Source organism: Pristiophorus japonicus, chromosome 9 (assembly GCF_044704955.1).
Source record: "Pristiophorus japonicus isolate sPriJap1 chromosome 9, sPriJap1.hap1, whole genome shotgun sequence".
NCBI classification, from domain to species: domain Eukaryota; kingdom Metazoa; phylum Chordata; class Chondrichthyes; family Pristiophoridae; genus Pristiophorus; species Pristiophorus japonicus.
The window spans coordinates 165,256,631-165,283,996 of NC_091985.1; the positions used below are offsets into that span (position 1 = coordinate 165,256,631).

General features: G+C 44.8%; 1 protein-coding gene across 6 annotated transcripts in view; it reads left to right on the forward strand.

Annotated features, from left to right (window-relative positions):
- Positions 1-27,366, forward strand: part of entpd6 (ectonucleoside triphosphate diphosphohydrolase 6) — a 91,349-nt gene that overhangs the window by 47,128 nt on the left and 16,855 nt on the right. For 5 of the 6 annotated variants that reach the window (XM_070890040.1, XM_070890042.1, XM_070890041.1 and 2 more), the window contains 4 exons: positions 2,085-2,164; positions 19,148-19,212; positions 21,064-21,165; positions 24,092-24,232. In XM_070890040.1, the coding sequence (XP_070746141.1) occupies positions 2,085-2,164; positions 19,148-19,212; positions 21,064-21,165; positions 24,092-24,232 (388 nt within the window). The remainder of the gene's footprint in view (positions 1-2,084; positions 2,165-19,147; positions 19,213-21,063; positions 21,166-24,091; positions 24,233-27,366) is intronic. The other variant, XM_070890043.1, reaches the window with a different exon arrangement.

The following is a 27,366-nucleotide window of genomic DNA, read 5'->3' on the forward strand; positions in this document are numbered from 1 at the left end:
CTGCGTCTATTTGTACTAACTGAAATGCAGCCATTTCTCTGATTGGCTCTCCATTTTCACATGACCAATTACTGATTGGTCCCCTTGGAGGATAAGTCACACCCTGAAGTTCCTCTGCAACATGTAACTGGAACTGTCCAGCCCACGTTCTGAATGACTTTCTGATTTGTAATTCGATCCACTTTGACTTCAGAAGCCACAGAGGATAGATCTCCCCAAAAGATCCCCAAGTTCCAGCCCAAGTCCATTACCCCAGCGCAAGTGCATCCCTCCGCCAGCTGAAGACCCTTATCCCAGCACGTGTGCTGCCTCCCACAGCCGATCTCTCTTTGCTTCTCTTTCCCCCCCCCCCTCCCCAGGATCGCTCTCTGTCTCTTTCCCTCTCTTCCCCTCCTCAGGATCTCTCTCCCCCACCCCCCCCCCTCTCTCGCTTCCCCCTCCTCTCTTGCTTCCCCCCTCGCTCGCCCCTTCCCCCCTCGCTCGCCCCTTCCCCCCTCGCTCGCCCCTTCCCCCCTCGCTCGCCCCTTCCCCCCTCGCTCGCCCCTTCCCCCCTCGCTCGCCCCTTCCCCCCTCGCTCTCCCCTTCCCCCCTCGCTCTCCCCTTCCCCCCTCGCTCGCCCCTTCCCCCCCTCGCTCGCCCCTTCCCCCCCTCGCTCGCCCCTTCCCCCCCCTCGCTCGCCCCTTCCCCCCCCTCGCTCGCCCCTTCCCCCCCCTCGCTCGCCCCTTCCCCCCCCTCGCTCGCCCCTTCCCCCCCCTCGCTCGCCCCTTCCCCCCTCGCTTGCCCCTTCCCCCCTCGCTCGCCCCTTCCCCCCTCGCTCGCCCCTTCCCCCCTCGCTCGCCCCTTCCCCCCTCGCTCGCCCCTTCCCCCCCTCGCTCGCCCCTTCCCCCCCCTCGCTCGCCCCTTCCCCCCCCTCGCTCGCCCCTTCCCCCCCCTCGCTCGCCCCTTCCCCCCCCTCGCTCGCCCCTTCCCCCCCCTCGCTCGCCCCTTCCCCCCCCTCGCTCGCCCCTTCCCCCCCCTCGCTCGCCCCTTCCCCCCCCTCGCTCGCCCCTTCCCCCCCCTCGCTCGCCCCTTCCCCCCCCTCGCTCGCCCCTTCCCCCCCCTCGCTCGCCCCTTCCCAGGATCTCTCTCTCTCTCTCTCTCGCCCTCCCTCTCGCCCCCCATCCCACCTCCACAACAGCCACTTCTGGTGCTGCGGGTGTTTCGGGGGATGCGTTCGGCTGCGGGTGGATGGATTGGAGGTAACGTGGTGTTGGACAGGGTTAGTGGGAATTGCGCTGGTGGGCGAAGTGGTGACATTTGTCCCAACTCTCACTTCTGCGAGACGCATGCGCAGATGGGAGCCTTTCTACAAATAGTTACTCCGTTTTTTTAAATTACAGCTCAGTCTGGATTTCAATGTAATCGCCGTAAAGAAAATACCTTTTCCCCAAAATACCTAATTTTTCTGGAATGAATGCCTCTTTACATTAGTTGGGTGTTAACTTGCCTCATTTGGTAGCGCTACCAACTCAGTCAGATTGTTATGGGTCATGACCCACTCCCAAGACTTGAGCACATAATTTATGCTGTCACTGAGTGAAATGTTGCATTGTTGAAGGTGCATATGTACTGTTCAACCCGGGGCCCTGTCTGTTCAGGTGGATGTAAAAGATCCCATGGTACTATGCAAAGAAGTTCTTATTATCATCAATAAAAACAGTTGAACAGGTTATTCATCTATTTGTGAGTCCTTACTACCATAAATTGGTGTGTTGCTTGCATAACTATGAATGCACTTCACAAACAATTCATTGACCGTGGTAGGGTGCTATATAAATGCTTATCTCACTCTCGTATTAAATTGGTTCCAGTCTATGAATGTCATACTAAGAATTGTGTTCAGAAGAGATCTAATTATTTTTATGTGCATCGGTAGACCCTTGCAATATGTGATTTTATATATACCCTATTGTATCTTTAACCATAGTTGTTGAATTGTTTGATTTTATATTGTATATTGCTATGCTAAGATAATGCATGGTATCATGCTTCTGTTCCTTTGGGGCAGCAATAACTTTGAGTATTACTTTCTGCTTTCCCCACAGATGACACTCCAGACCTCTCCTATTGACTGTATTACCTCAATTCAGATGTTCAATGGCACTTACACACTCTACTCACACAGGTTAGAGGGATTTCTTTCTCTGGTTCTACTGGACAGGACCATGATTGTACTGAAACTAAAAGCTGTGTATGTAACAGACTTTTAAATCTGAGCAGTTAGAAAGTGAATCAATCAATCAACCTTATTAAATTTATACAGAATTTTAGGTGTAGTTTGTACACCTTCATTTGTTCTCCCCTAGCTTTGGAGTCAGTTTAGTGTGTTAGCAGTACAAATATGAATGTTTCCTTTACGAGACAAGTACCAGTAAAGACCAAAGATATTTTGGGGTTTTATGCTGTTGTGGGTGTTGTGATATCCATGTGAAACACTCTAAAAACCCTGCTGTGAGTTAATTCCTCATTTTTTGCAATTCATCAGTGCAGATGAGGGTTCTATTGTACACATTTCCACATCGGAAACAGTCCCGTCGGAGATTCTCTGTCCAGTCAGCTTATTTGTTTGAGCATCAGAACCAGTTTGTCATCAAAGGTTTTAACCTTTTTATTTGCCTCTGCAGGCGTTTGACATGCATGGACTCTAAGCATTTCAGCCCCGGCGCGCTTACACTCCTTACATTTTGCAGTTTTCCCAATTTGTGCAAGTTACAAATATCTTTTCCAGAGTTTTCAGCTCTAAAGCAAGTGTCAATGAATGTCGTCTGTGTCCATTGTTCACAGTTGCTGTTTGAAGCAACTATCTGCAGGGCACCATTTCACCAATTGCCTCAACTGTGCAGGATTTTCCAGCCAGCTCCTCAAAAGGCAACATAAAAACAACATGGAAAACAGAGTGTGGGTTGGGTCTTGACCAGAGAAACTAACCCTCGATCACAACTCTGGATGTTACAAAAGCACTCAAGCTTAGATTAAGGAGTGGAGAAATATTGATCAAGGTAACTTACACTGAATAGAATCATCGAATGGTTATAGCACGGTGCAGGGCATTCTGGGGGGAGAGGGTGAACAGCCAGAGGTCGTGGTCCATATCGGGACCAATGACATAGGAAGAGGGATGAGGTCCTGCAGGCAGAGTTTAGGGAGCTAGGAGAGAGATTAAAAAGCAGGACCTTAAAGATAGTAATCTCCAGATTACTCCCGGTGCCACAAGCTAGTGAGTACAGAAATAGGAAGATAGAGAAGATGAATGCGTGGCTGGAGAGATGGTGCAGGAGGGAGGGCTTTAGTTTCTTGAGGCATTGGACCGCTTCTGGGGGAGGTGGGACCTGTACAAGCCGGACGGGTTGCACCTCAACAGAGCCGGGACCAATATCCTCACGAGGGGGGTTGCTAGTGCTGTTGCGGGGGGGGGGGGGGTGTTTAAAGAGGCTTGGCAGGGGGATGGGAACCTGAATAGATTCAGTAGGGAGGGGAGCCCAAAGCTGGAATTAGAAAGCAAAAATAAAGAAAGTGAGTTTGAAGGAGAGAGGAAATAAGCAGGAAAAAAGGGTAGAAAAACAAATTTAAAGGCACTTTGTCTAAATGCACGTAGCATTCGTAACAAATTAGATGAGTTGACATCATAAATAGATGCAAATGGGTATGATCTGATAGCCATTACAGAGACGTGGTTGCAAGGTGACCAATACTGGGAATTAAATATTATGGGGTATTTGACAATCTGGAAGGACAGACAGAAAGGAAAAGGAGATGGGGTACCTCTATTGATAAAGGATGGAATCAATGCAATAGTGAGAAACAATATTGGCTCAAATGATCAGGATGTTGAAATAGTTTGGGTGGAGATAAGGAATAATAAGGGAAAAAAGTCACTGGTGGGTGTAGTCTATAGGCCCCCTAATATTAGCAACTCTGTTGGTCGGAGCTTACAGGAAATAGTGGGGGCTTGTAAAAAGGGAACAGCAATAATCATGGGTGATTTTAACCTCCATATTGATTGGACAAATCAAATTGGTCAGGGTAGCCTTGAGGAAGAGTTCATAGAGTCCCTAAACTCTGCAATAAAGGATCCCCTCGGAATGAGTGATGATAGCATGATTGAATTTCAAATTCAGATGGAGGGTGAGAAAGTTGGATCTCTAACCAGCGTACTAAGCTTAAATAAAGGAGATTATGAAGGTATGAGGGCTGAGTTGGCTAGAATGGACTGGGAAAATAGATTAAAGTGTATGACAGTTGATGAACAGTGGCGTACATTTAACTCTCTAGAAAAATATATTCTAGTGAGGAGAAAAGGGTGTAAAAGAAAAGACAGCCATCCGTGGCTAACTAAAAAAATTTTGGATAATATTCAATTTAAAAACAAGGCCATACAATGTGGCCAAAACTGGTGGGAGGACAGAAGATTGGGAAGCTTTTAAAAGCCAGCAAAGAATGACTAAAAAAATGATTAAGAAAGGGAAGATAGACTGTGAAAGTAAACTAGCACAAAACATAAAAACAGATAGCAAGAGTTTCTATAGGTATATAAAAAGGAAAAGAGTGGCTAAAGTAAATGTTGGTCCCTTAGAGGACGAGACCGGGGAATTAGTAATGGGGAACATGGAGATGGCAGAAACACTGAAAAAATATTTTGTATTAGTCTTTCTGGTCGAGGACACAAACAATATCACAACAGTGGATAGTCAAGGAGCTATAGGGGGGTGGGGAGGAACTTAACACAATCACAATCACTAAGAAGGTGGTACTCAGTAAGATAATGGGACTGAAGGCAGATAAATCCCCAGGACCTGATGGCTTGCATCCTAGGGTCTTAAGAGAAGTAGCGGCAGGGATCGTAGATCGTGTAAACCACAAGGTGATAGGAAGGGACAATATGTATGAATGTAAAGGAGCTGCAGGAGGGGTCAAAACTCAAAATCATGGTTTAAAAACTAGTATTAAAACACTCTATGTAAACGCACGCAGCATTCGAAATAAAATAAATGAGTTGACGGCACAAATCATTACAAATGGGTATGAGTTGGTGGCCATGACAGAAACGTGGTTGCAGGGTGGCCAAGACTGGGAATTAAACATACAGGGGTATCTGACAATTCGGAAAGATAGACAAGAAGGGAAAGAAGGTGGGGTAGCTCTGTTAATAAAGGATGCTATCAGGGCAGTTGTGAGAGACGATATTGGCTCTAATGAACAAAATGTTGAATCATTGTGGGTGGAGATTAGAGATAGTAAGGGGAAAAAGTCACTGGTGGGCGTAGTTTATAGGCCCCCAAATAATAACTTCACGGTGGGGCGGGCAATAATCAAGGGAATAATGAAGGCATGTGAAAAAGGAACGGCAGTAATCATGGGGGATTTTAACCTACATATCGATTGGTCAAATCAAAATGCACGGGGTAGCCTTGAGGAGGAATTCATAGAATGCATACGGGATTGTTTCTTAGAACAGTATGTTACAGAACCTACAAAGGAGCAAGCTATCTTAGATCTGGTCCTGTGTAATGAGACAGGAATAATAACAATCTCCTAGTAAAAGATCCTCTCAGAATGAGTGATCACAGTATGGTTGAATTTGTAATACAGATTGAGGGTGAGGAAGTAGTGTCTCAAACGAGCGTACTATGCTTAAACAAAGGGGACTACAGTGGGATGAGGGCAGAGTTGGCTAAAACAGACTAAACGGTGGCACAATTAAACAGTGGAGGACTTTTAAGGAGCTCTTTCATAGTGCTCAACAAAAATATATTCCAGTGAAAAAGAAGGGCGGTAAGAGAAAGGATAACCAGCCGTGGATAACCAAGGAAATAAAGGAGAGTATCAAATTAAAAACTAATGCGTATAAGGTGGCCAAGGTTAGTGGGAAACTAGAAGATTGGGAAAATTTTAAACGACAGCAAAGAATGACTAAGAAAGCATTAAAGAAAGGAAAGATAGATTACGAAAGTAAACTTGCGCAAAACATAAAAACAGATAGTAAAAGCTTTTACCGATATATAAAACGGAAAAGAGTGACTAAAGTAAATGTTTGTCCCTTAGAAGATGAGAAGGAGTTTTAATAATGGGAAATGTGGAAATGGCTGAGACCTTAAACAATTATTTTGCTTCAGTCTTCACAGTGGAAGACACAAAAACCATGCCAAAAATTGCTGGTCACGGGAATGTGGGAAGGGAGGACCTTGAGATAATCACTATCACTAGGGGGGTAGTGCTGGACAGGCTAATGGGACTCGAGGTAGACAAGTCCCCTGGTCCTGATGAAATGCATCCCAGGGTATTAAAAGAGATGGCAGAAGTTATAGCAGATGCATTTGTTATAATCTACCAAAATTCTCTGGACTCTGGGGAGGTACCAGCGGATTGGAAGGCAGCTAATGTAACGCCTCTCTTTAAAAAAAAAAAGGGGGCAGACAAAAGGCAGGTAACTATAGGTCGGTTAGTTTAACATCTGTAGTGAGGAAAATGCTTGAAGCTATCATTAAGGAAGAAATAGCGGGACATCTAGATAGGAATAGTGCAATCAAGCAGACGCAACATGGATTCATGAAGAGGAAATCATGTTTAACTAATTTACTGGAATTCTTTGAGGATATAATGAGCATGGTGGATAGAGATGTACCAATGGATGTGGTGCATTTAGATTTCCAAAAGGCATTCGATAAGGTGCCACACAAAAGGTTACTGCAGAAGATAAAGGTACGCGGAGTCAGAGGAAATGTATTAGCATGGATCGAGAATTGGCTAGTTAACAGAAAGCAGAGAGTCGGGATAAATGGGTCCTTTTCGGGTTGGAAATCGGTGGTTAGTAGTGTGCCACAGGGATCGGTGCTGGGACCACAACTGTTTACAATATACATAGATGACCTGGAAGAGGGGACCGAGTGTAGTGTAACAAAATTTGCAGATGACCCAAAGATTATTGGGAAAGCGGGTTGTGTAGAGGACACCGAGAGGCTGCAAAGAGATTTAGATAGGTTAAGCGAATGGGCTAAGGTTTGGCAGATGGAATACAATGTCGGAAAATGTGAGGTCATCCACCTTGGGGGGAGAAAAAAAACAGTAAAAGGGAATATTATTTGAATGGGGAGAAATTACAACATGCTGTGGTGCAGAGGGACCTGGGGGTCCTTGTGCATGAAACTCTTTTGAGTTAACCTGCAAAAACATAAAACATTAAAACCATGCCACCCGACCTGGGTGACACAGCAGACATTTTCAAGGCCCTTTTTTTTTTTGGGCGCTAAAATCAAATTTTTCCAGTGTCCTTGTGCATGAATCCCAAAAAGTTAGTTTGCAGGTGCAGCAGGTAATCAGGAAGGCGAATGGAATGTTGGCCTTCATTGCGAGAGGGATGGAGTACAAAAGCAGGGAGGTCCTGCTGCAACTGTACAGGGTATTGGTGAGGCCGCACCTGGAGTACTGCGTGCAGTTTTGGTCACCTTTCTTAAGGAAGGATGTACTAGCTTTGGAGGGGGTACAGAGACGATTCACTCGGCTGATTCCGGAGATGAGGGGGTTACCTTATGATGATAGATTGAGTAGACTGGGTCTTTACTCGTTGGAGTTCAGAAGGATGAGGGGTGATCTTATAGAAACATTTAAAATAATGAAAGGGATAGATAAGATAGAGGCAGAGAGGTTGTTTCCACTGGTCGGGGAGACTAGAACTGGGGGGCACAACCTCAAAATACGGGGGAGCCAATTTAAACCGAGTTGAGAAGGAATTTCTTCTCCCAGAGTGTTGTGAAACTGTGGAATTCTCTGCCCAAGGAAGCAGTTGAGGCAAGCTCATCGAATGTATTCAAATCACAGATAGATAGATTTTTAACCAATAAGGGAATTACGGGGAGCGGGCGGGTAAGTGGAGCTGAGTCCACGGCCAGATCAGACATGATCTTGTTGAATGGCGGAGCAGGCTTGAGGGGCTAGATGGCCTACTCCTATTCCTAATTCTTATGTTCTTAATTTACCAAAATTCCCTGGATTCTGGCGAGGTCCCAGCAGATTGGAAAACTGCAAATGTAACGTCCCTATTTAAAAAAAAAAAAGAGGCAGACAAAAAGCAGGAAACTATAGACCAGTTAGCCTAACATCTGTGATTGGGAAAATGTTGGAGTCCATTATTAAAGAAGCAGTAGCAGGACATTTGAAAAAGCATAATTCGGTCAGGCAGAGTCAGCATGGATTTATGAAGGGATAGTCATGTTTGGAAAATTTGCTGGAATTCTTTGAGGATGTAACGAACAGGGTGGATAAAGGGGAACCAGTGGATGTGGTGTATTTGGACTTCCAGAAGGCATTTGACAAGGTGCCACATAAAAGGTTACTGCACAAGATAAAAGTTCACTGGGTTGGGGGTAATATATTAGCATGGATAAAGGATTGGCTAACTACTAGAAAACAGAGTCGGGATAAATGGTTCATTCTCGGGTTGGCAATCAGTAACTAGTGGGGTGTCGCAGGGATCAGTGCTGGGACCCCAACTATTTACAATCTATATTAACGACTTGGAAGAAGGGACCGAGTGTAACGTAGCCAAGTTTGCTGACGATACAAAAATGGGAGGAAAAGCAGAGGAGGACACACAAAATCTGCAAAAGGACATAGACAGACTAAGTGAATGGGCAAAAATTTGGCAGATGGAGTATAATGTTGGAAAGTGTGAGGTCCTGCACTTTGGCAGAAAAAAATCAAAGAGCAAGTTATTATTTAAATGGAGAAAAATTGCAAAGTGCTGCAGGACCTGGGGGTACTTGTGAATGAAACGCAAAAGGTTAGTATGCAGGTACAGCAAGTGATCAGGAAGGCCAATGGAATCTTGGCCTTTATTGCAAAGGTGATGGAGTATAAAAGCAGGGAAGTCATGCTACAGTTATACAGGGTCTTGGTGAGGCCACATCTGGAATATTACGAACAGTTTTGGTTTCCATATTTACGAAAGGATATACTTGCTTTGGAGGCAGTTCAGAGAAGGTTCACTCAGTTGATTCTGGGGATGAGGGGGTTGACTTATGAGGAAAGGTTGAGGAGGTTGGGCATCTACTCATTGGAATTCAGAAGAATGAGGAGTGATCTTATTGAAACGTATAAGATTATGAGGGGGCTTGACAAGGTGGATGCAGAGAGGATATTTCCACTGATGGGGGGAGACTAGAACTAGATCTTAGAATAAGGGGCCACCCATTTAAAACAGAGATGAGGAGGAATTGCTTCTCCCAGAGGGTTGTAAATCTGTGGAATTCGCTGCCTCAGAGAGCTGTGGAAGCAGGCACATTGAATAAATTTAAGACAGAAATAGACAGTTTCTTAACCGATAAGGGATTAAGGTGTTATGGGGAACGGGCAGGGAAGTGGACCTGAGTCCATGATCGGATCAGCCATGATCGTCTTAAATGGCCGAGCAGGCTCGAGGGGCCGTATGGCCTATTCCTGCTCCTATTTCTTATGTTCTTATGGAAGAAGGCCATTCAGCCCGTCGAGCCCGTGCCAGCTATCTGCAAGAGCACCTCACCTCGTCCCACTCCCCCACCCTTTCCCCATAGTGCTGCAAATTCTTTTCTTTCCATTTCGAATCCGTGATTGAGTCTGCTTCCATCACCCTTTCAGGCCGTGCATTCCAGATACTAGCCACTCGCTGTGTTTAAAAAAAAAAAGCTTTTTTCTTATGTCGCCTTTGGTTATTTTGCCAATCACCTTAAATCTGTGTCCTCTGGTTCTCGACCCTTCCGCCAATGGGAACAATTTCTCTCTATCTACTCTGTCCAGACCCCTCATGATTTTGAACACCACCACTCAACCTTCTCTAAGGAACACAACCCCAGCTTCTCCAGTCTATCCACGTAACTGAAGTCCTTCATTTCTGAAATCATTCTCGTAAATCTTTTCTGCACCCTCTCAGGCCTCCACATCCTTCCTAAAGTACGGTGCCCAGAATTGGACACAATACTCCAGTTGAGGCCGAGCCAATTTTATATAGGTTCATCATCATTTCCACACTTTTGTACTCTATACCTCTATTTATGAAGCCCAGAATCCCATCGACTTTTTTCCACTGCTTTCTCAACCTGCGCTAGCACCTTCCAACGATTTTTGCACATATACCCCTAGGTCTCTCTGTTCATGCACCTCCTTTAGGATTGTACTCTAGATTTTTTTTCCTTCATTCTTTCAACCAAATTGTATCACTTCACACTTTTCTGCATTAAACTTCATCTGCCACGTGTCTGCCCATTCCACCAGTCTCTTGAAGTCTATTACTATCCTCCTCACAGCCCACTATACTTCCAAGTTTTGTGTCATCTTTAAATTTTGAAGTTGTGCCCTGTATACCCACATTCAAGTCATTTAATATATATCAAGATAAGCAGTGATCATAGTACTGACCCCTGGGGAACACCACTGTATACCTTCCTCCAGTCCAAAAAACAACAGTTCACCACGACTCTCTGTTTCCTGTCACTTAGCCAATTCCGTATCCATGCTGCCACTGTCCCTTTTATTCCATGGGCTTCAACTTTGCTGACAAGCCTATTATGTGGCACTTTGTCGAACGCCTTTTGGAAATCCATGTACACCACGTCATCCGCATTGCCCTCGTCCACCCTCTCTGTTACCTCATCAAAAAACTCTTATCAAGTTGGTTCAACATGATTTGACTTTAATAAATCCGTGCTGGCTCTCAATTAATCCACACTTGTCTAAGTGACAATTTTGTCCCTGATTATTGTTTCTAAAAACTTTCCCACTACTGAGGTTAAACTGACCAGCCTACAGTTGTTGGGTTTATCTTTACACCCATTTTTGTACAAGGGTGTAACATTTGCAATTCTCCAGCCCTCTGACACCATCCCCATTTCTAAGGAGAGTTGGAATATTATGACCAGTGCCTCCGCGATTTCTTCCTTCATGTCCCTCGGCGTCCTAGGATGCATCCCATCAGGTCCTGGTGACTTATCTACTTTAAGTACAGCCAGCCTTCCAGTAGCTCCTCTTTATCAATTCTTATCCCATCCAGTATCTCCTCTACCTCGTCCTTTACGATGTCTATGGCAGCATCTTCTTCCTTGAAGACAGATACAAAGTGCTCATTTAGTACCTCAGACATACTCTCTACCTCCATGCGTAGGTCTCCTTTTAGGTCCCTAATCGGCCCAACCCTCCTCTTACTACCCATACTTTCAAAATTGATTCAACATATTCAAGATTTAATCAAGATTTGAGCATTGGTTTAGAATTCCTGGCCCGGCTTCTGCTATTTCAGCACAGTTGGCTTCCAAAGAGCCAACTCTTTTCAGCAACAAGAGATGGCAATAAAGGTCCAGATCTTTGGGGATTTTTTCACCCCACTTTGATGTCTATTTTCTATCTGAAGGCTAGCCGTAGCATTTGAATATTAAGATTTGCATACTTAATTTTTTTAAATTATGGGCGCCGCTAGCAAGGCCAGCATTTATTGCGCATTCCTAGTTGCCCTCGAGATGGTGATAGTGGGCCTTCTTGAACCACTGCAGTCCGTGTGAGGTAAGATGCTATATAAACGGTTGCTACCCAAGATGAGGGCACATGGAGTTGAAGGTAATATATTAGCAAGGATAGAAAACCGAAAGTAGGGAAGTAAAAAGTTGTTGACAAACTGGTTCTGATGTTGAAACAAGTAAGCTGACTGGTCAGAGAATCGCCGACAGGACTCTTTCCGATGTTCAAATGTGCATGGTTAACAGACAGAGAGTAAGAATAAACGGGTCATTTTCAGGTTGGCAGGCTGTAACTAGTGGGGTGCCCCAAGGATCAGTGCTGGGGTCTCAACTATTTACAATCTATATTAATTACTTAGATGAAGGGACCGAGTGTAATATATCAAAGTTTGCTGATGATACAAAGCTAGGTGGGAATGTAAAATGTGAGGAGAATGCAAAGAGCATGCAAAAGGATACAGATAGGCTCGGTGAGTGGGCAACAAGGTGTCAGATGGAATATAATGTAGGGAAGTGTGAGGTTATTCACATTGGTAGGATAAATAGAAAAACAATACTTTTAAATGGTGAGAATAAATGTTATTCAAAGAGATTTAGGTGTACTCATACAGGAAACAGAGTTACATGCAGGTACAGCAAGACATTAGCAAGGCAAATGGCATGTTGACCTTTATTGCAAGAGGGTTGGAGTACAAGAGTAAAGAAGCCATGCTACAAATGTACAGGGCCTTGGTGAGACCACATCTGGAGTACTGTGCACCATTTTGGTCTCTATCTAAGGAAAGATATACTTGCCTTGGAGGTGAAACATAGAAACATAGAAAATAGGTGCAGGAGTAGGCCATTTAGCCCTTCGAGCCTGCACCGCCATTCAATAATATCATGGCTGATCATTCCCTCAGTACCCCTTTCCTGCTTTCTCTCCATACCCCTTGATCCTCTTAGCCGTAAGGGCCATATCTAACTCCCTCTTGAATATATCCGATGAACTGGCATCAACAACTCTCTGCGGCAAGGAATTCCACAGGTTAACAATTCAGTGAAGAAGTTTCTCCTCATCTCAGTCCTAAATGGCCTGCCCCTTATCCTAAGACTGTGTCCCCTGGTTCTGGACTTCCCCAACATAGGGAACATTCTTCCCGCATCTAACCTGTCCAGTCCCGTCAGAATCTTATACGTTTCGATGAGATCCCCTCTCATCCTTCTAAACTCCAGTGAATAAAGGCCCAGTTGATCCAGTCTCTCCTCATATGACAGTCCAGCCATCCCTGGAATCAGTCTGGTGAACCTTCGCTGCACTCCCTCAAATAGCAAGAACGTCCTTCCTCAGATTAGGAGACCAAAACTGAACACAATATTCCAGGTGAGGCCTCACTAAGGCCCTGTACAACTGCAGTAAGACCTCCCTGCTCCTATACTCAAATCCCCTAGCTATGAAGGCCAACATACCATTTGCCTTCTTCACCGTCTGCTGTACCTGCATGCCCACTTTCAGTGACTGATGAACCATGACATCCAGGTCTCGTTGCACCTCCCCTTTTCCTAATCTGCCATTCAGATAATAATCTGCCTTTGTGTTTTTGCCCCCAAAATGTATAAACTCACATTTATCCACATTATACTGCATCTGCCATGCATTTGCCCACTCATCTAACCTGTCCAAGTCACCCTGCTGCCTCTTAGCGTCCTCCTCACAGCTCACACCGCCACCCAGTTTAGTGTCATCAGCAAACTTGGAGATATTACACTCAATTCCTTCATCTAAATCATTAATGTATATTGTAAATAGCTGGGGTCCCAGCACTGAGCCCTGCGGCACTCCACTAGTCACTGCCTGCCATTCTGAAAAGGACCCGTTTATCCCGACTCTCTGCTTCCTGTCTGCCAACCAGTTCTCTATCCACGTCAGTACATTACCCCCAGTACCATGCGCTTTGATTTTGCATACCAATCTCTTGTGCGGGACCTTGTCAAAAGCCTTTTGAAAGTCCAAATACACCATATCCACTGGTTGTCCCTTGTCCACACTACTAGTTACATCCTCACAAAATTCCAGAAGATTCGTCGAGCATGATTTCCCTTTCATAACTCCATGCTGACTTGGTCCGATCCTGTCACTGCTTTCCAAATGTGCTGCTATTTCATCCTTAATGATTGATTCCAACATTTTCCCCACTATTAATGTCAGGCTAACCGGTCCATAATTACCCGTTTTCTCTCTCCCTCCTTTTTTAAAAAAAAGTGGTGTTACATTAGCTACCCTCCAGTCCGTAGGAACTGATCCAGATTCGATAGACTGTTGGAAAATGATCACCAATGCATCCACTATTTCTAGGGCCACTTCCTTAAGTGCACTGGGATGCAGACTATCGGGCCCCGGGGATTTATCGGCCTTCAATCCCATCAATTTCCCTAACACAATTTCCCGCCTAATAAGGATATTGTTCAGTTCCTCCTTCTCACTAGACCCACTGTCCCCTAGTACGTTCGGAAGATAATTTGTCTTCCTTTGTGAAGACAGAACCGAAGTATTTGTTCAATTGGTCTGCAATTTCTTTGTTCTCCATTATAAATTCACCTGAATCCGACTGCAAGGGACCTACATTTGTCTTCACTAATCTTTTTCTCTTCACATATTTGTAGAAGCTTTTGCAGTCAGTTTTTATGTTCCCTGCAAGCTTCCTCTCATACTCTATTTTCCCCCTCTTAATTAAACCCTTAGTCCTCCTCTGCTGAATTCTAAATTTCTCCCAGTCCTCAGGTTTGTTGCTTTTTCCAGCCAATTTATATGCCTCTTCCTTGGCTTTAACACTATCCTTAATTTCCCTTGTTAGCCATGGTTGAACCATCTTCCCGGTTTTATTTTTACTCCAGACAGGGATGTACAATTGCTGATGTTCATCCATGTGACCTTTAAATGTTTGCCATTGCTTATCCACCGTCAACCCTTTAAGTATCCTTTGCCAGTCTATTCTAGCCACTTCACATCCATACCGTCGAAGTTACCTTTCCTTAAGTTCAGGACCCTTCTCTCTGAATTAACTGTGTCACTCTCCATCTTAATAAAGAATTTACCATATTATGGTCACTCTTCCCCAAGGGGCCTCGCACAACAAGATTGCTAATTAGTCCCTTCTCGTTGCACATCACCCAGTCTAGGATGGCCAGCTCTTTGGTTGGTACCTCAACATATTGGTCTAGAAAACCATCCCTAATACCCTCCAGGAAATCCTCCTCCACCGCATTGTTAGTAGGTTAGTAGGTTAGTCCAATCAATATGTCGATTAAAGTCGCCCATGATAACTGCTGTACCTTTATTGCACACATCCCTTGTTTGATGCTGTCCCCAACCTCACTACTACTATTTGGTGGCCTGTACCCAACTCCCACTAGCATTTTCTGCCCTTTGGTATTCCGTAGCTCCACCCATACCGATTCCACATCATCCAAGCTAATGTTCTTCCTTACAATTGCATTAATTTCCTCTTTAACCAGCAACGCCGCACCGCCTCCTTTTCCTTTCTGTCTATCCTTCCTAAATGCTGAATACCCTTGGATGTTGAGTTCCCAGCCTTGGTCACCCTGGAGCCATGTCTCCGTGATGCCAATCACATCGTATCTGTTAACTGCTATCTGCGCAGTTAATTCATCCACCTTATTCCGAAAACTCCTCTCATTGAGGCACAGAGCCTTCAGGCTTGTCTTTTTAACTCACTTTGCCCCTTTAGAATTTTGCTGTAATGTGATCCTTTTTTGATATTTGCCTTTGGTTTCTCTGCCCTCCACTTTTACTATTCTCCTTTCTATCTTTTGCTTCTGACTCCATTTTATTTCCCTGTCTCCCTGCATAGGTTCCCATCCCCCTGCCATATTAGTTTAACTCCTCCCCAACAGCACTAGCAAACACTCCCCCGAGGACATTGGTTCCGGCCCTGCCCAGGTGCAGACCGTCCGGTTTTTACTGTCCCACCTCCCCCAGAACCAGTTCCAATGCCCCAGGAATTTGAATCCCTCCCTTCTGCACCACTGCTCAAGCCACGTATTCATCTGAGCTATCCTGCGATTCCTACTCTGACTAGCACGTGGCACAGGTAGCAATCCTGAGATTATTACTTTTGAGGTCCTACTTTTTAATTTAACTCCTAGCTTCCTAAATTTGTCTCGTAGAACCTCATCCCGTTTTTTACCTATATCGTTGGTACCAATATGCACCACGACAACTGGCTGTTCACCCTCCCTTTTTAGAATGTCCTGCACCCGCTCTGACATCCTTGACCCTTGCACCAGGGAGGCAACATACCATCCTGGAGTCTCAGTTGCGGCCGCAGAAACGACTATCTATTCCCCTTACAATTGAATCCCCTATCACTATCGCTGTCCCGCTCTTTTTCCTGCCCTCCTGTGCACCAGAGCCAGCCACGGTGCCTTGAACTTGGCTGCTGCTGCTCTCCCCTGATGAGTCATCCCCCTCAACAGTACTCAAAGCAGTGAATCTGTTTTGCAGGGGGATGACCGCAGGGGACCCCTGCACTACCTTCCTTGCACTGCTCTTCCTGTTGGTCTTCCATTCACTAGCTGGCTGTGTACCCTTTACCTGCGGTAAGACCAACTCACTAAACGTGCTATTCACGTCATTCTCAGAATCATGGATGCTCCAGAGTGAATCCACCCGCAGATCCAGTGCCGCAATGCGGTCCGTCAGGATCTGCAGGCGGATACACTTCCCGCACATGTCGTCGTCAGGGACACCGGAAGCGTCCCTGAGTTCCCACATAGTACAGTAGGAGCATAACACGTGTCCGAGCTGTCCTGCCATGACTTAACCCTTAGATTAACCTAATTGGGCAACAACAATGTTAAAGGGTTACTTACTGATAAAGAAAAGAGAAAGAAAAGCTACTTACGAATGACTTACCCCCTTGGCTGTGACGTCACCTTTCGATTTCTTTCTACTTCTTTGTTGCCTCCCTGCTGCAGCTGCACCAGCTCGCCTTTATAGGCCTGCCTCAGCGATCGCCCGCCTCTCGCCGACCACGAACTCCCCGAACTGTCGCTGCGTTGGGCCTTTATAGGCCTGCCTCAGCGATCGCCCGCCTCTCGCCGACCACGAACTCCCCGAACTGTCGCTGCGTTGGGCCTTTATAGGCCTGCCTCAGTGATCTCCCGCCTCTCGCCGACCACGAACGAGGTGGTGCAAGTCGGTTCACTAGATTGATTCCTGGGACAAGAGGTTGTCCTATGAGGGGAGATTGAGTAGATTGAGAGATGATCTCCTTGAAACCGATCATATTCTGAGGGGGATTGACAAGATAGATGCTAAGAGATTTGTTTCCCCTGGCTGGAGAGCTGAGAACTAGGGGGCATAGTCTCAGGATAAGGGGGCAGCCATTTAAGACTGAGATGAGGAGGAATTTTTTCACTCAGAAGGATGTGAATCTTTGGAATTCTCTACCTCTAAGGGCTGTGGATGCTCAGTTGATGAGTAATGTTCAAGGCGGAGATAGATAGATTTTTGGACTGTGGGGGAATCGAGGGATATGGAGTTCGGGCGGGAAAGTGGAGTTGTGGTTGAAGATCAGCCATGATCTTATTGAATGGCGGAGCAGGCTCGAGGGGCATAAGGCCTACTCCTGCGCCTAATTCTTATGCTCTGTGAGGTGAAGGTGCTCCCACAATGCTGTTGGGTAATTAGTTCCAGGATTTTGACCCAGTGATGATGAAGGAATGGCAATATACGACTTGGAGGGGATCTTGGAGGTGATGGTGTTCCCATGCACCTGCTGCCCTTGTCCTAGGTGGTATAGGTTGTGGTTTTGGGACGTGCTGTCCTTCTAGCCTTGGCGAGTTGCTGCAGTGCATCTTGTAGACGGTACATACTGCAGCCACGGTGCACTGGTACTAGAGGTAGTGAATGTTTAAAGTGGCAGATGGGCTGCCGATCAAGTGGATGGCTCAGTCAATATGCTAATTAAAATTCTGGTTCCAAACAAGAAGTATTGAAAATGCAGAATTACTATAATAGTCACAAGCAGTTTTGTTTAAATCTATTTCAGAAAATCCTGACTATGTTCCTTTCTCTATTGAGTTAACTACTTTATCAGTATGCTAACCATACTTTTTTCATACAAAAGTTTCAATCCATATTTTTTTTAAGAATTCCTAAATACCTTAACACTTTTTTTCCTAAATGATAATAAAAGCTTCAGTCAAAACAAAGACTCAAAATTCACAAGGGAAAAAAATTAAACTGTACTGTATAGTACTGTAGCATACAACATATTTAGACAAGTATAGCAAGGTTTGAAAAGGCATAGCAACATATCGGGAAACCAGCGACAATGTCTGGATCTATGTTCTGAAAGATAGGGTGGGCATCTGTCCCAGCTATCTGGATCATCCTACAAAGAAAGTTGGGCAGCATCTGGGGAGAAGGAGGGGAGGAAAGGTGGGTTCCAGGACCCCCACGCTTGTTGATCACAGACCGAGGCAGAGTTTGTCTCTCAGCTATTGGGTGAAAAGAAACATACATTTCTTTAAGTCCATTGTAGATTCAAATACTAATTAATTTTCACCGGGAAACATGTTTGGTGTACATCAAATCCATAATAGATTTTAAATGGGAAGTAAATGAATATTTGAAAGGGCGGTGGAATCATATCATAAGTGGTCCCTCGAAGCGAGGATGACTTGCTTCCATGCCAAAAAGGGATGTTTCACAGGTGTTTCAATGGACCTAATTTTCCAGATCCCGAACTACATCCTGAAGTGTGGATTTTTTTAACGTGGGGTGGTCGTTGCACACCAGCCACCACACGGGCTTGACAGAGCTAGGTCTTGGTTCAGTGGCAAGGATTACCCAAGACGTCTGGAGACCAGCTCTGCTGCACAGACCGAGTGCGCACACATATCGCAGTGTGGGCCGGCCCGTGCTACCCCTGGGCCCCCTCCTCTCCTGGGCCCCGGTCACTTCCCTCTACAGACTCGTGCCGCTCCTTCGCCCCTCCTGAGGTGCTTTCCCGCACTGCAATCAGCAACCTTGGTTCGTAGCCGTCGCCCTCCTGCAGCAGCACGCGCTGCTACCTGCAGTGGTATGCCGCTGCACGCTGCTCCCTCCAATGGCTCCAGCCTGCTGATGGTCTTGCAGGCCGGGACCACGTCGATTTCCGGGCCGGGCAGACGCAGAGACGTGCGCGCGGGAATGGGGCAAAGTGGATAGCTGTTCCAGTGAGCCAGCACAAGTGTGATGGACCGAATGGTGGTCTCCTCTGCTGTAAAACTTTGATTTTATGCTTTCTTTAATTTTGGCTTTACTTTTCTCCTGTGATTTTATAATCTTGATAGTAATCATTAGACATTTTCTAAACTGCTAATTTTCCTACTCTCACTTATTTTTAAATCGTTTATTTTCAAAATAATACAAATGCACCTTTGTTTTTTTGGACTGACAACAGAGCACCGTCTAACTATATATGATTGACGCCTGTTTAGATGTATAGGATTCACCCAAACTCCATGATTATGTACTTGTCTTATAATTCATGACAGCCAGCTATTAATGTAAGAATAACCGATTTTTATTTTGTTACCAGTTCAGTGTTCTACATTTCACTAATGTTGCTTTCAATTTTCAGTTACCTGGGGCTGGGTTTGATGTCGGCGAGACTGGCAATTTTAGGAGGAACGGAAGGCAAACCACGTACGTTAGCATAATTGGTCATCATTTCTTCTACTTCGAGGTGCATACCCTGTGTCCTGGCATCGAGTGAGACTACTTAAGTTATATTCTGTAATGTAATTGGGAGCGGTATGGTCAGAGGCATCAAAACATTCCTTTAGTGGGAGTGCTGGAAGCTGAAAAATGAAGTAACTCTGCCTCTCCTCCCAGCAGCACTTTCCATCAATCTGGTGTAGTCCTCTCTTCCTTCCCTTCTCTTAATTCTGACATTATGGAAGGGCCTGGGATACATGCGTAAAGTTAGTGCATTTACACTGGCGCAAGGGAACCCCACCACCTCCAAGTCATACAGCATCCCGACTAGGACATGTATCGCCATTCCTTCATCATCGCTGGGTCAAAATCCTGAATTCCTCATCTAACAGTGTCTGGGAGTACCTTCACCACACGGACTGCAGCATTTCAAGGCGGCCCAACACCACCTTCTCGGGTAACTAGATGGGCAATAAATGCCGGTCTTTCCATCGACGACCACATCCCGAGATTTTTTTTAAAGTTGCATCTAAATCACATTTGTGATCTGTGCATAAACTCTCTACATGCACAGTTCTGTTAATGCTATATCAGCCCGACGGTGTAAATGTGCAATTTGGCAACAATCAGGATCAACTTGCAGAACCTCTTCAATGGGTAGGGGCTGTTTATTATAAAGTAGCTGTTACTCAGAATGGAAATAGATTGTATTGTTTGTATCTGAGGTGACATGAACCAGAGGCAACACTAGCATGGGTAATTAAAAAAGAAAATGCTGGATATACTCATCAGGTCCGGCAGCATCTGTGGAGAGATAAACAGTTAACGTTTCAGGTCGATGGCCCTTCATCAGAACTGGAAAAGATTAGAATAGGAAAAAGGTATGGTGGGTTCATGCACAGGAGATGACACAGGAAAGATTGGTAACACTGTACTGTTGTAGGTCATTCTGCATATAATGAAACGAGGTTTGCATTCTAGAAACATAGAAATTAGGTGCAGCAGTAGGCCATTTGGCCCTTCGAGCCTGCACCACCATTCAATAAGGTCACGGCTGATCATTCACCTCAGTACCCCTTTCCTGCTTTGTCTCCATACCCCTTGATCCCTTTAGCTGTAAGGGCCATATCCAACTCCCTTTTGAATATATCCAATGAACTGGCCTCAACAACTTTCTGCGGTAGAGAATTCCACAGGTTAACAACTCTCTGAGTGAAGAAGTTTCTCCTCATCTCAGTCCTAAATGGCTTACCTCTTATCCTTAGACTGTGTCCCCTGGTTCTGGACTTCCTCAACATCGGGAACATTCTTCCTGCATCTAACCTGCCCAGTCCCGTCAGAATTTTATATGTTTCTATGAGATCCCCTCATTCTTCTAAACTCCAGTGGATACAAGCCCAGTTGATCCAGTCTCTCCTCATATTCAGGTTACCTGTTCCCTGTTAATTTTTTCACTTTAGCCCAAATCTTTGAGCAGCTAATGGAAGTGAAATTCTTTTAAAACTGGCAAAAGGCAGTATTGCATGGGGCAGAAAACATCTGCGCACACTGAGGTATCTTACTTGCCTACATTAAGGTTGCAAGGGAATTGAAATAGTGTTGTGCAGGGGAGTGCAAAGTGCTGGATCTTTGCCGTAACCATCCTGACTCCTCTCTCCTTTTAATGGACAGATTGAATTTCTTTTTAAGTCTGGAGAAATTAAAGGAATAAGATAGATTCATTCTGTGTTCCAGGAAGATTTAGCAACGATTTTAATTCTGAAATGGTCTGTGATGAAAATGTCAGTTCAGTTGTAATTTTGTAATTATGCTTTCCTTGTATTGTTCACTCACTTGCAGTTGCGAAAGGACAGGAGCTAGTAAGTTCCTGCTTATCACCAGACTACAAAGCGGAATGGGAGCACGCGGAAGTTGTTTACAGCATTAAAGGACAGAAAGCAGGTACAGAACCTTTTTAAATGCATTCACTTCTAACTTACCAACCTCCAGACACAGTGGTAAAATACTCCAACAAATAGAGAACTGTTAGAGTCTTACAGCACAGAAAGGAGGCCATTTGGCCCATTGAAAGAGCGACACAATTAGTCTCCCTCCCTTCTTTCCCCATACCCCAAACCAAGGCGGGTAATGGAGTTAAGATACAGATCAGCCATGATCTAATTGAATGGCTGAACAGGCTCGGGGAACTGAATGGCCTCCTCCTGTTCCTATTTAATGTGCCTCACTCTGACTGATTCCCCATGTAACAAAGTTATGCATTCCCAGCTGGCGTTGAATTTTGTTTCTGTTACGTGCTTATCTGTTTCTGTATCCCACATTTGCAGCCCTCCCCCCAGGTATGAGGGAGGGTCAGCATGGGCCAACAAATTATGCCCATAATTGTTACGTTGGTAGTAAGGTGTACAGTGGTGTTCCCCAGGGGTCGGTACTGGGACCACTGCTTGTCTTGATATATATTAATGTCTTGGATGTGGGTATACAGGGCATAACTTCAAAACTTGCAAATGACACAAAACTTGGAAGTATAGTGAACAGTGAGCAGGATAGTGATAGACTTCAGGAGGACACAGACAGACTGGTGGAATGGGCGGACATGTGGCATATGAAATTTAACGCAGAAAAGTGTAAAGTGATACATTTTGGTAGGAAGAACGAGGAGAAGCAATATAAACTGAAGGGTACAATTCTAAAGCGGGTGCAGGAACAGAGAGACCTGGGGTATATGTGCACAAATCGTTGAAGGTGGCAGGGCAGGTTGAGAAAGCGGCTAAAAAAGCATAAGGGATCCTGGGCTTCATAAATAGAGGCATAGAGTACAAAAGCAAGGAAGATATGCTGAACCTGTATAAAACACTGGTTCGGCCTCAGCTGGAGTACTGTGTCCAACTCTGGGCACCGTACTTTAGGAAGGATGTGAAGGCCTTAGAGAGGGTGCAGAAAAGATTTACAAGAATGGTTCCAGGGATGAGGGACTTCAGTTACATAGATAGACTGGAGAAGCTGGGGTTGTTCTCCTTACAGCAGAGAAGGTTGTGAGATTTGATAGAGGTGTTCAAAATCATGAGGGGTCTGGACAGAGTAGACAGAGAGAAACTGTTCCCATTGGGGGAAGGGTCGAGAACCAGAGGACACAGATTTAAGGTGATTGACAGAAGAACCAAAGACGACTTGAGGAAAAGTTTTTTTATGCAGTGAGTGGTTAGGATCTGGAATGCACGGCCTGAAAAGGTGGTGAAGGCAGACTCAATCATGGCTTTCAAAAGGGAATTGGACAAGTAAATGAAGAAAAAAAATTGCAAGGATAGGGGAAGGGGCAGGGGAGTGGGACCGGCTGAAGTGCTCTTGCAGAGAGCTGGCACTGGCTCGACGGGCCGAATGGCCGCATCCTGTGCTGTAACCATTCTATGCTTGTGATGGATTCGTAGGAGCATAAGATAGAGGGAGCTCGACAAGGTGGATGCAGAGAGGATATTTCCACTCATAGGGGAAACTAAAACTTGGGGACGAAGTCTCAGAATAAGGGGCTGCCCATTTAAAACCGAGATGTGGAGAAATTTCTTCTGAGGGTTGTGAATCTGTGGAATTCTCTGTCCCAGAGAGCTGTGGAGGTTGTGTCATTGAATATATTTAAGATGGAGATGGACAGATTTTTGAGCGATAAGGGAGTAAAGGGTTATGGGGAGCGGGCAAAGAACCCCCTCATGACATCTAACCTCGATCTCGCCTTGTACAACTTAAAATGGTGACTCCTGGTCTTCCCTAACCTATTTAATTGGAACTAACTGTCCACTCTAATACAATCTAGACCGAGATCATGCAGAAATCAAGCGCAGGCAGCAGAAAGAGCGTGCGGCAAATCTGTCCCACCCTCCCTTTCCCTCACCGATTATCTGTCCCACCTGTGACAGGGACTGCGGCTCTCGTATTGGACTGTTCAGCCACCTAAGAACTCATTTTAAGAGTGGAAGCAAGTCTTCCTTGATTCCGAGGGACTGCCTATGATGATGTGGTAGGAAAAATAATTGAATCCCTACTAAAGGAGAAAATAGAAGAACATCTAGAAACCAAAAATATAATAAATAGTTAGCGTGGATTTCAAAGGGGAAAGTCTTGCTTGACCAACTTCAATGAATTCTTTGAAGAGGTAACAGAGAGAGTAGACCAGGGTAATGCAGTAGATGTAATTTATCTAGATTTCCAAAAGGCTTTCGATAAGGTACAATAAGATCTGCCATGATATTGAATGACGGAGCAGGCATGAGGGGCCGAATGGCCTACTCCTGCTCCTATTATGTTCTTGTGTAGCACAGAAGCAGCGTGAAGTAGTGCTGATAGTGTTTTCCTCTGCCCACAAGGTTGGTGCTGCATAGCATTTCATCGTGCAGTGGTGTTAGGATTAATTATGCTCACCCAGTAAAGCAAGTGTACTTGACTGTTGCACAGCCATCGAACACCAATCGCAGGCTTCTGCTGGAGCTCCCAGACTTGGTGTGTGTTTAATAATAACTGAAAGTCTTTTTCACAAACTGGTTGCAATAAAATGTTGTGAATTGGACTAGCTAAATAGAGCAAGCAATAAAGTGTTGCTAATCAGAATTTAACCTTTTATTTTCCCTTCATCCTCTTACAATTTGGAATGTATTCTCCAGTCAAATTATTCCTCAGGAAAGTGAATGTGATTTATTCTCTTCTCTTGCTCCAGCTGCCTTCAATTAATTTTGTGACTAAATTGAAATGTTTGACCATTAATTTTTGCCACACGATGATTAAACTACATAACTGGCAGTATTCGTGCACTCTTAGTTTTAAGTAGAAACCTGAAGCTGGTAAACAGCTGAGCTCGTTTTTCTCTCGGTTTGTGTTCCAGGAGAACGCCTCTATGATTCCTGTTATGCAAGGATAGAAAAAATACTCTACAAAAAAGTGCATAAGCCTGAAGAAGTGGTGAACGTGTCGTTTTATGCATTCTCCTACTACTATGACAGAGCAGTTGATGTTGGACTTATTGGTAAGTGTTTGGTGGGACTAATTGAAGCCTAGTTCCCTTGATGGTCTAGTGTGAGTAAAGTCACCATCCAGTGAGGTAGCAAACCATCACAATGCAGATGCGAAGGTTCCAATGTTGTATTAGACGATCTCAACCAGAGCAATAGTGCAGGTGCTACATTTGGGGGTCGATATTAATCCCCCCATGATGGGCAGGGGGAGGGTCAGACTGGGGAGGTTAAACATTAAAAATGTGAACAATGACGGACAGGAAACTACCTTCCGGTCCATCCAGCTTGCTCCATGCAATTGGGTTACCGTATCACAATATGCGCTCGCCACCCTACCCAAAAACCATGTGATTTCCTGGGAACGACAGAAAAAAGATAAAAACCTAGATCAAGTTTGGGGACAAAATCTGGGACATTTTCTCCTGCCCTCGCCCTTGGCAATCGAAACTAGTCCAGGCAATCACTCCGGCCCTGATAATTCCTTGCAATGCCCACCTTCTGTAAGAGGTGATCTCCGCCCCAGCCACAAACGGGTCCAGCTCTCGCTTGAAGGCTCTTCCATGGGTCCACTATTCTCTGGGAAAAGAACCACCTCCTGGCATCTAACCTCGATCTAGCCTTGTACAACGTAAAATGGTGACCCATGGTCCTCCCTAACCTATTTAATTGGAATAAACTGTCCACTCTAATACAATCTAGACCGAGAGCATGCAGAAAGCAAGCGCAGGCAGCGGAAAGAGCGGCAAATCTGTCCTTACCCTCAATGATTATCTGTCCCACATGTAACAGGGACTGTGGCTCTCGTATTGGACTGTTAAGCCACCTAAGGACTCATTTTAAGAGTGGAAGCAAGTCTTCCTCGATTCCGAGGCACTGTTTATGATGATGTGGTAGGAAAAATAATGGAATCCCTACTAAAGGAGAAAATAGAAGAACATCTAGGAACCAAAAATATAATAAATAGCCTGCATGGATTTCAAACGGGAAAGTTGTGCTTGACCAACCTCATTGAATATTTTGAAGAGGTAACAGAGAGAGTAGACCAGGATAATGCAGTAGATGTAATTTACCTAGATTTCCAAAAGGCTTTCGATCAGCTACAACATGATTGACCTTATTCATTAGCCTGAGAATGCAGAGTCAGGGGACAAGTAGCAGAATGGAAAGCTAGTTGGCTCCAAGACAGAAAGCAGAGAGTAGGAGTAAAGGATAGCTATTTAGAAGAATGAGAGGGGATCTCATTGAAACGTATAAAATTCTGACGGGGTTGGACAGACTGGATGCGGGGAGGATGTTTCCCCTGGCTGAGAAGTCTAGAACAAGGGGTCACAGTCTCAGGATATGGAGTAGGACGTTTAGGACTGAGATGAGGAAAAATGATTTCACTGAGGGTGGTGAACCTGTGGAATTCTCTACCACAGAAGGCTGTGGGGGCCAAGTCACTGTATATATTTAAGAATGAGATAGATATATTTCTAGACACACAAGGCATCAAGGAGTATGAGGAGAAAGTGGGAATATGGTGTTGAGATAGAGGATCAGCCATGATCATATTGAATGGCGGTGCAGGCTAGAGAGCCCGAATGGCCTACTACTGCTCCTGTTTTCTATGTTTGAGTGGCAGAAGGTGGAAAGTGGGGTCCCACAAGGATCAGAGCTGGGACCACTGCTGTTTATTAATGATTTAGACTTTGAAATCAAAAACACAATTTCTAAATTTGAAGATGACACCAAATGTGGCGGCAGGGTGGGGAGATAGCAAATACTGAGGAGGACTGCAACAAATTACAAGACCACATTAATAAATTTGCAGAATGGGCATATAATTTGCAAACCGATTTCAACACCGATAAATGTGAGGTATTGCATATCGGTAAGAAAAATTAGGAGGCCACATATTACTTGGAAAATAAGAATCTAAATGGGGTAGAAGAACAAAGGGATTTCAGAGTACAAATACACAAATCGCTAAAAGTAGCGACGCAGGTGAATGAGGTCTATTTTTTAAAAAGATAACCAAACACTAGGGTTTATTTATAGAGGGATGGAGTTGAAAAGTAGTGAAGTTATGCTGAACTTATATCAAACCTTGGTTAGACCACACTTGGAGTATTGCATACAGTTCTGGTTGCCATATTATAAACAGGATATAGATGCACTGGAGAGGGTGCAGAGAAGATTTACAAGGATGATACCAGAAATGTGAGGGTTACATATCAGGAAAGGATGAACAGGCTAGGTCTCTTTTCTCTTGGAAAAAAGACTGAAGGGTGACCTAATAGACATCTTTAAAATTATGAAAGGTTTTGATAGAGTGGATACAGAGAGAGTGTTTCCACTTGTGGGGAAGAGCAAATCTAGAGGCCATCAATATAAGATCATCACCCACAAATCCAATAAGGAATTCAGAAGGAACGTCTTTACCCAGAGAGTGGTGAGAATGTGGAACTCGCTACCACAGGGAGTGGTTGAAGGGGATAGTATCGATGCATTTAAGGGGAGGCTAGACAAGCATATGAGGGAGAAGGGAATAGAGGGTTATGCTGAGGAAAGACAGGAGGAGGCTCAAGTGGAGCATAAACGCCGGTATGGACTGGTTGGGCCGAATGTGCTGTATATCCTATGTATGTAAAAACAATCTATTGCCTTCATATTATAAACCTCGATCAGATCGCCTCTTAAGTCTACGTTTCTCTAAAGTGTAGATTCCCAGCTCTTTTAGCCTATTTTGATTAGCAAGATGCATTAAACTGTCTAGTTACCCTCCTCTGCACACTTTCCAAAGCCTCTATCATCCACCATGTGAGGAGACCAAAACTGGACACAGTATTCCAACTGAGGTGTTACCACAGTCTTGTACAAGAACAAAATAGTGTGCTTTGTCTTATAGTCAATATAAATTCACAACACCCTATTCGCTCCAGCTATTGCTTCATGGCATTGCTCGTGAACCTTTAGAGAATCGTGGACTAAATGCCCAGATCTGTTTCTTTTTGCCCCTTATTTAACCCTTTTCCCTGAAGGGTGTATGTATTTTGAGCATTCGCCCTACCCACATGCATAGCATTGCATTTATCCAAATGAAACATATTTGAATCAGTGACGGGAAGCAATGGGTCGTGGTGGATGGATGTTTTTCAGACTG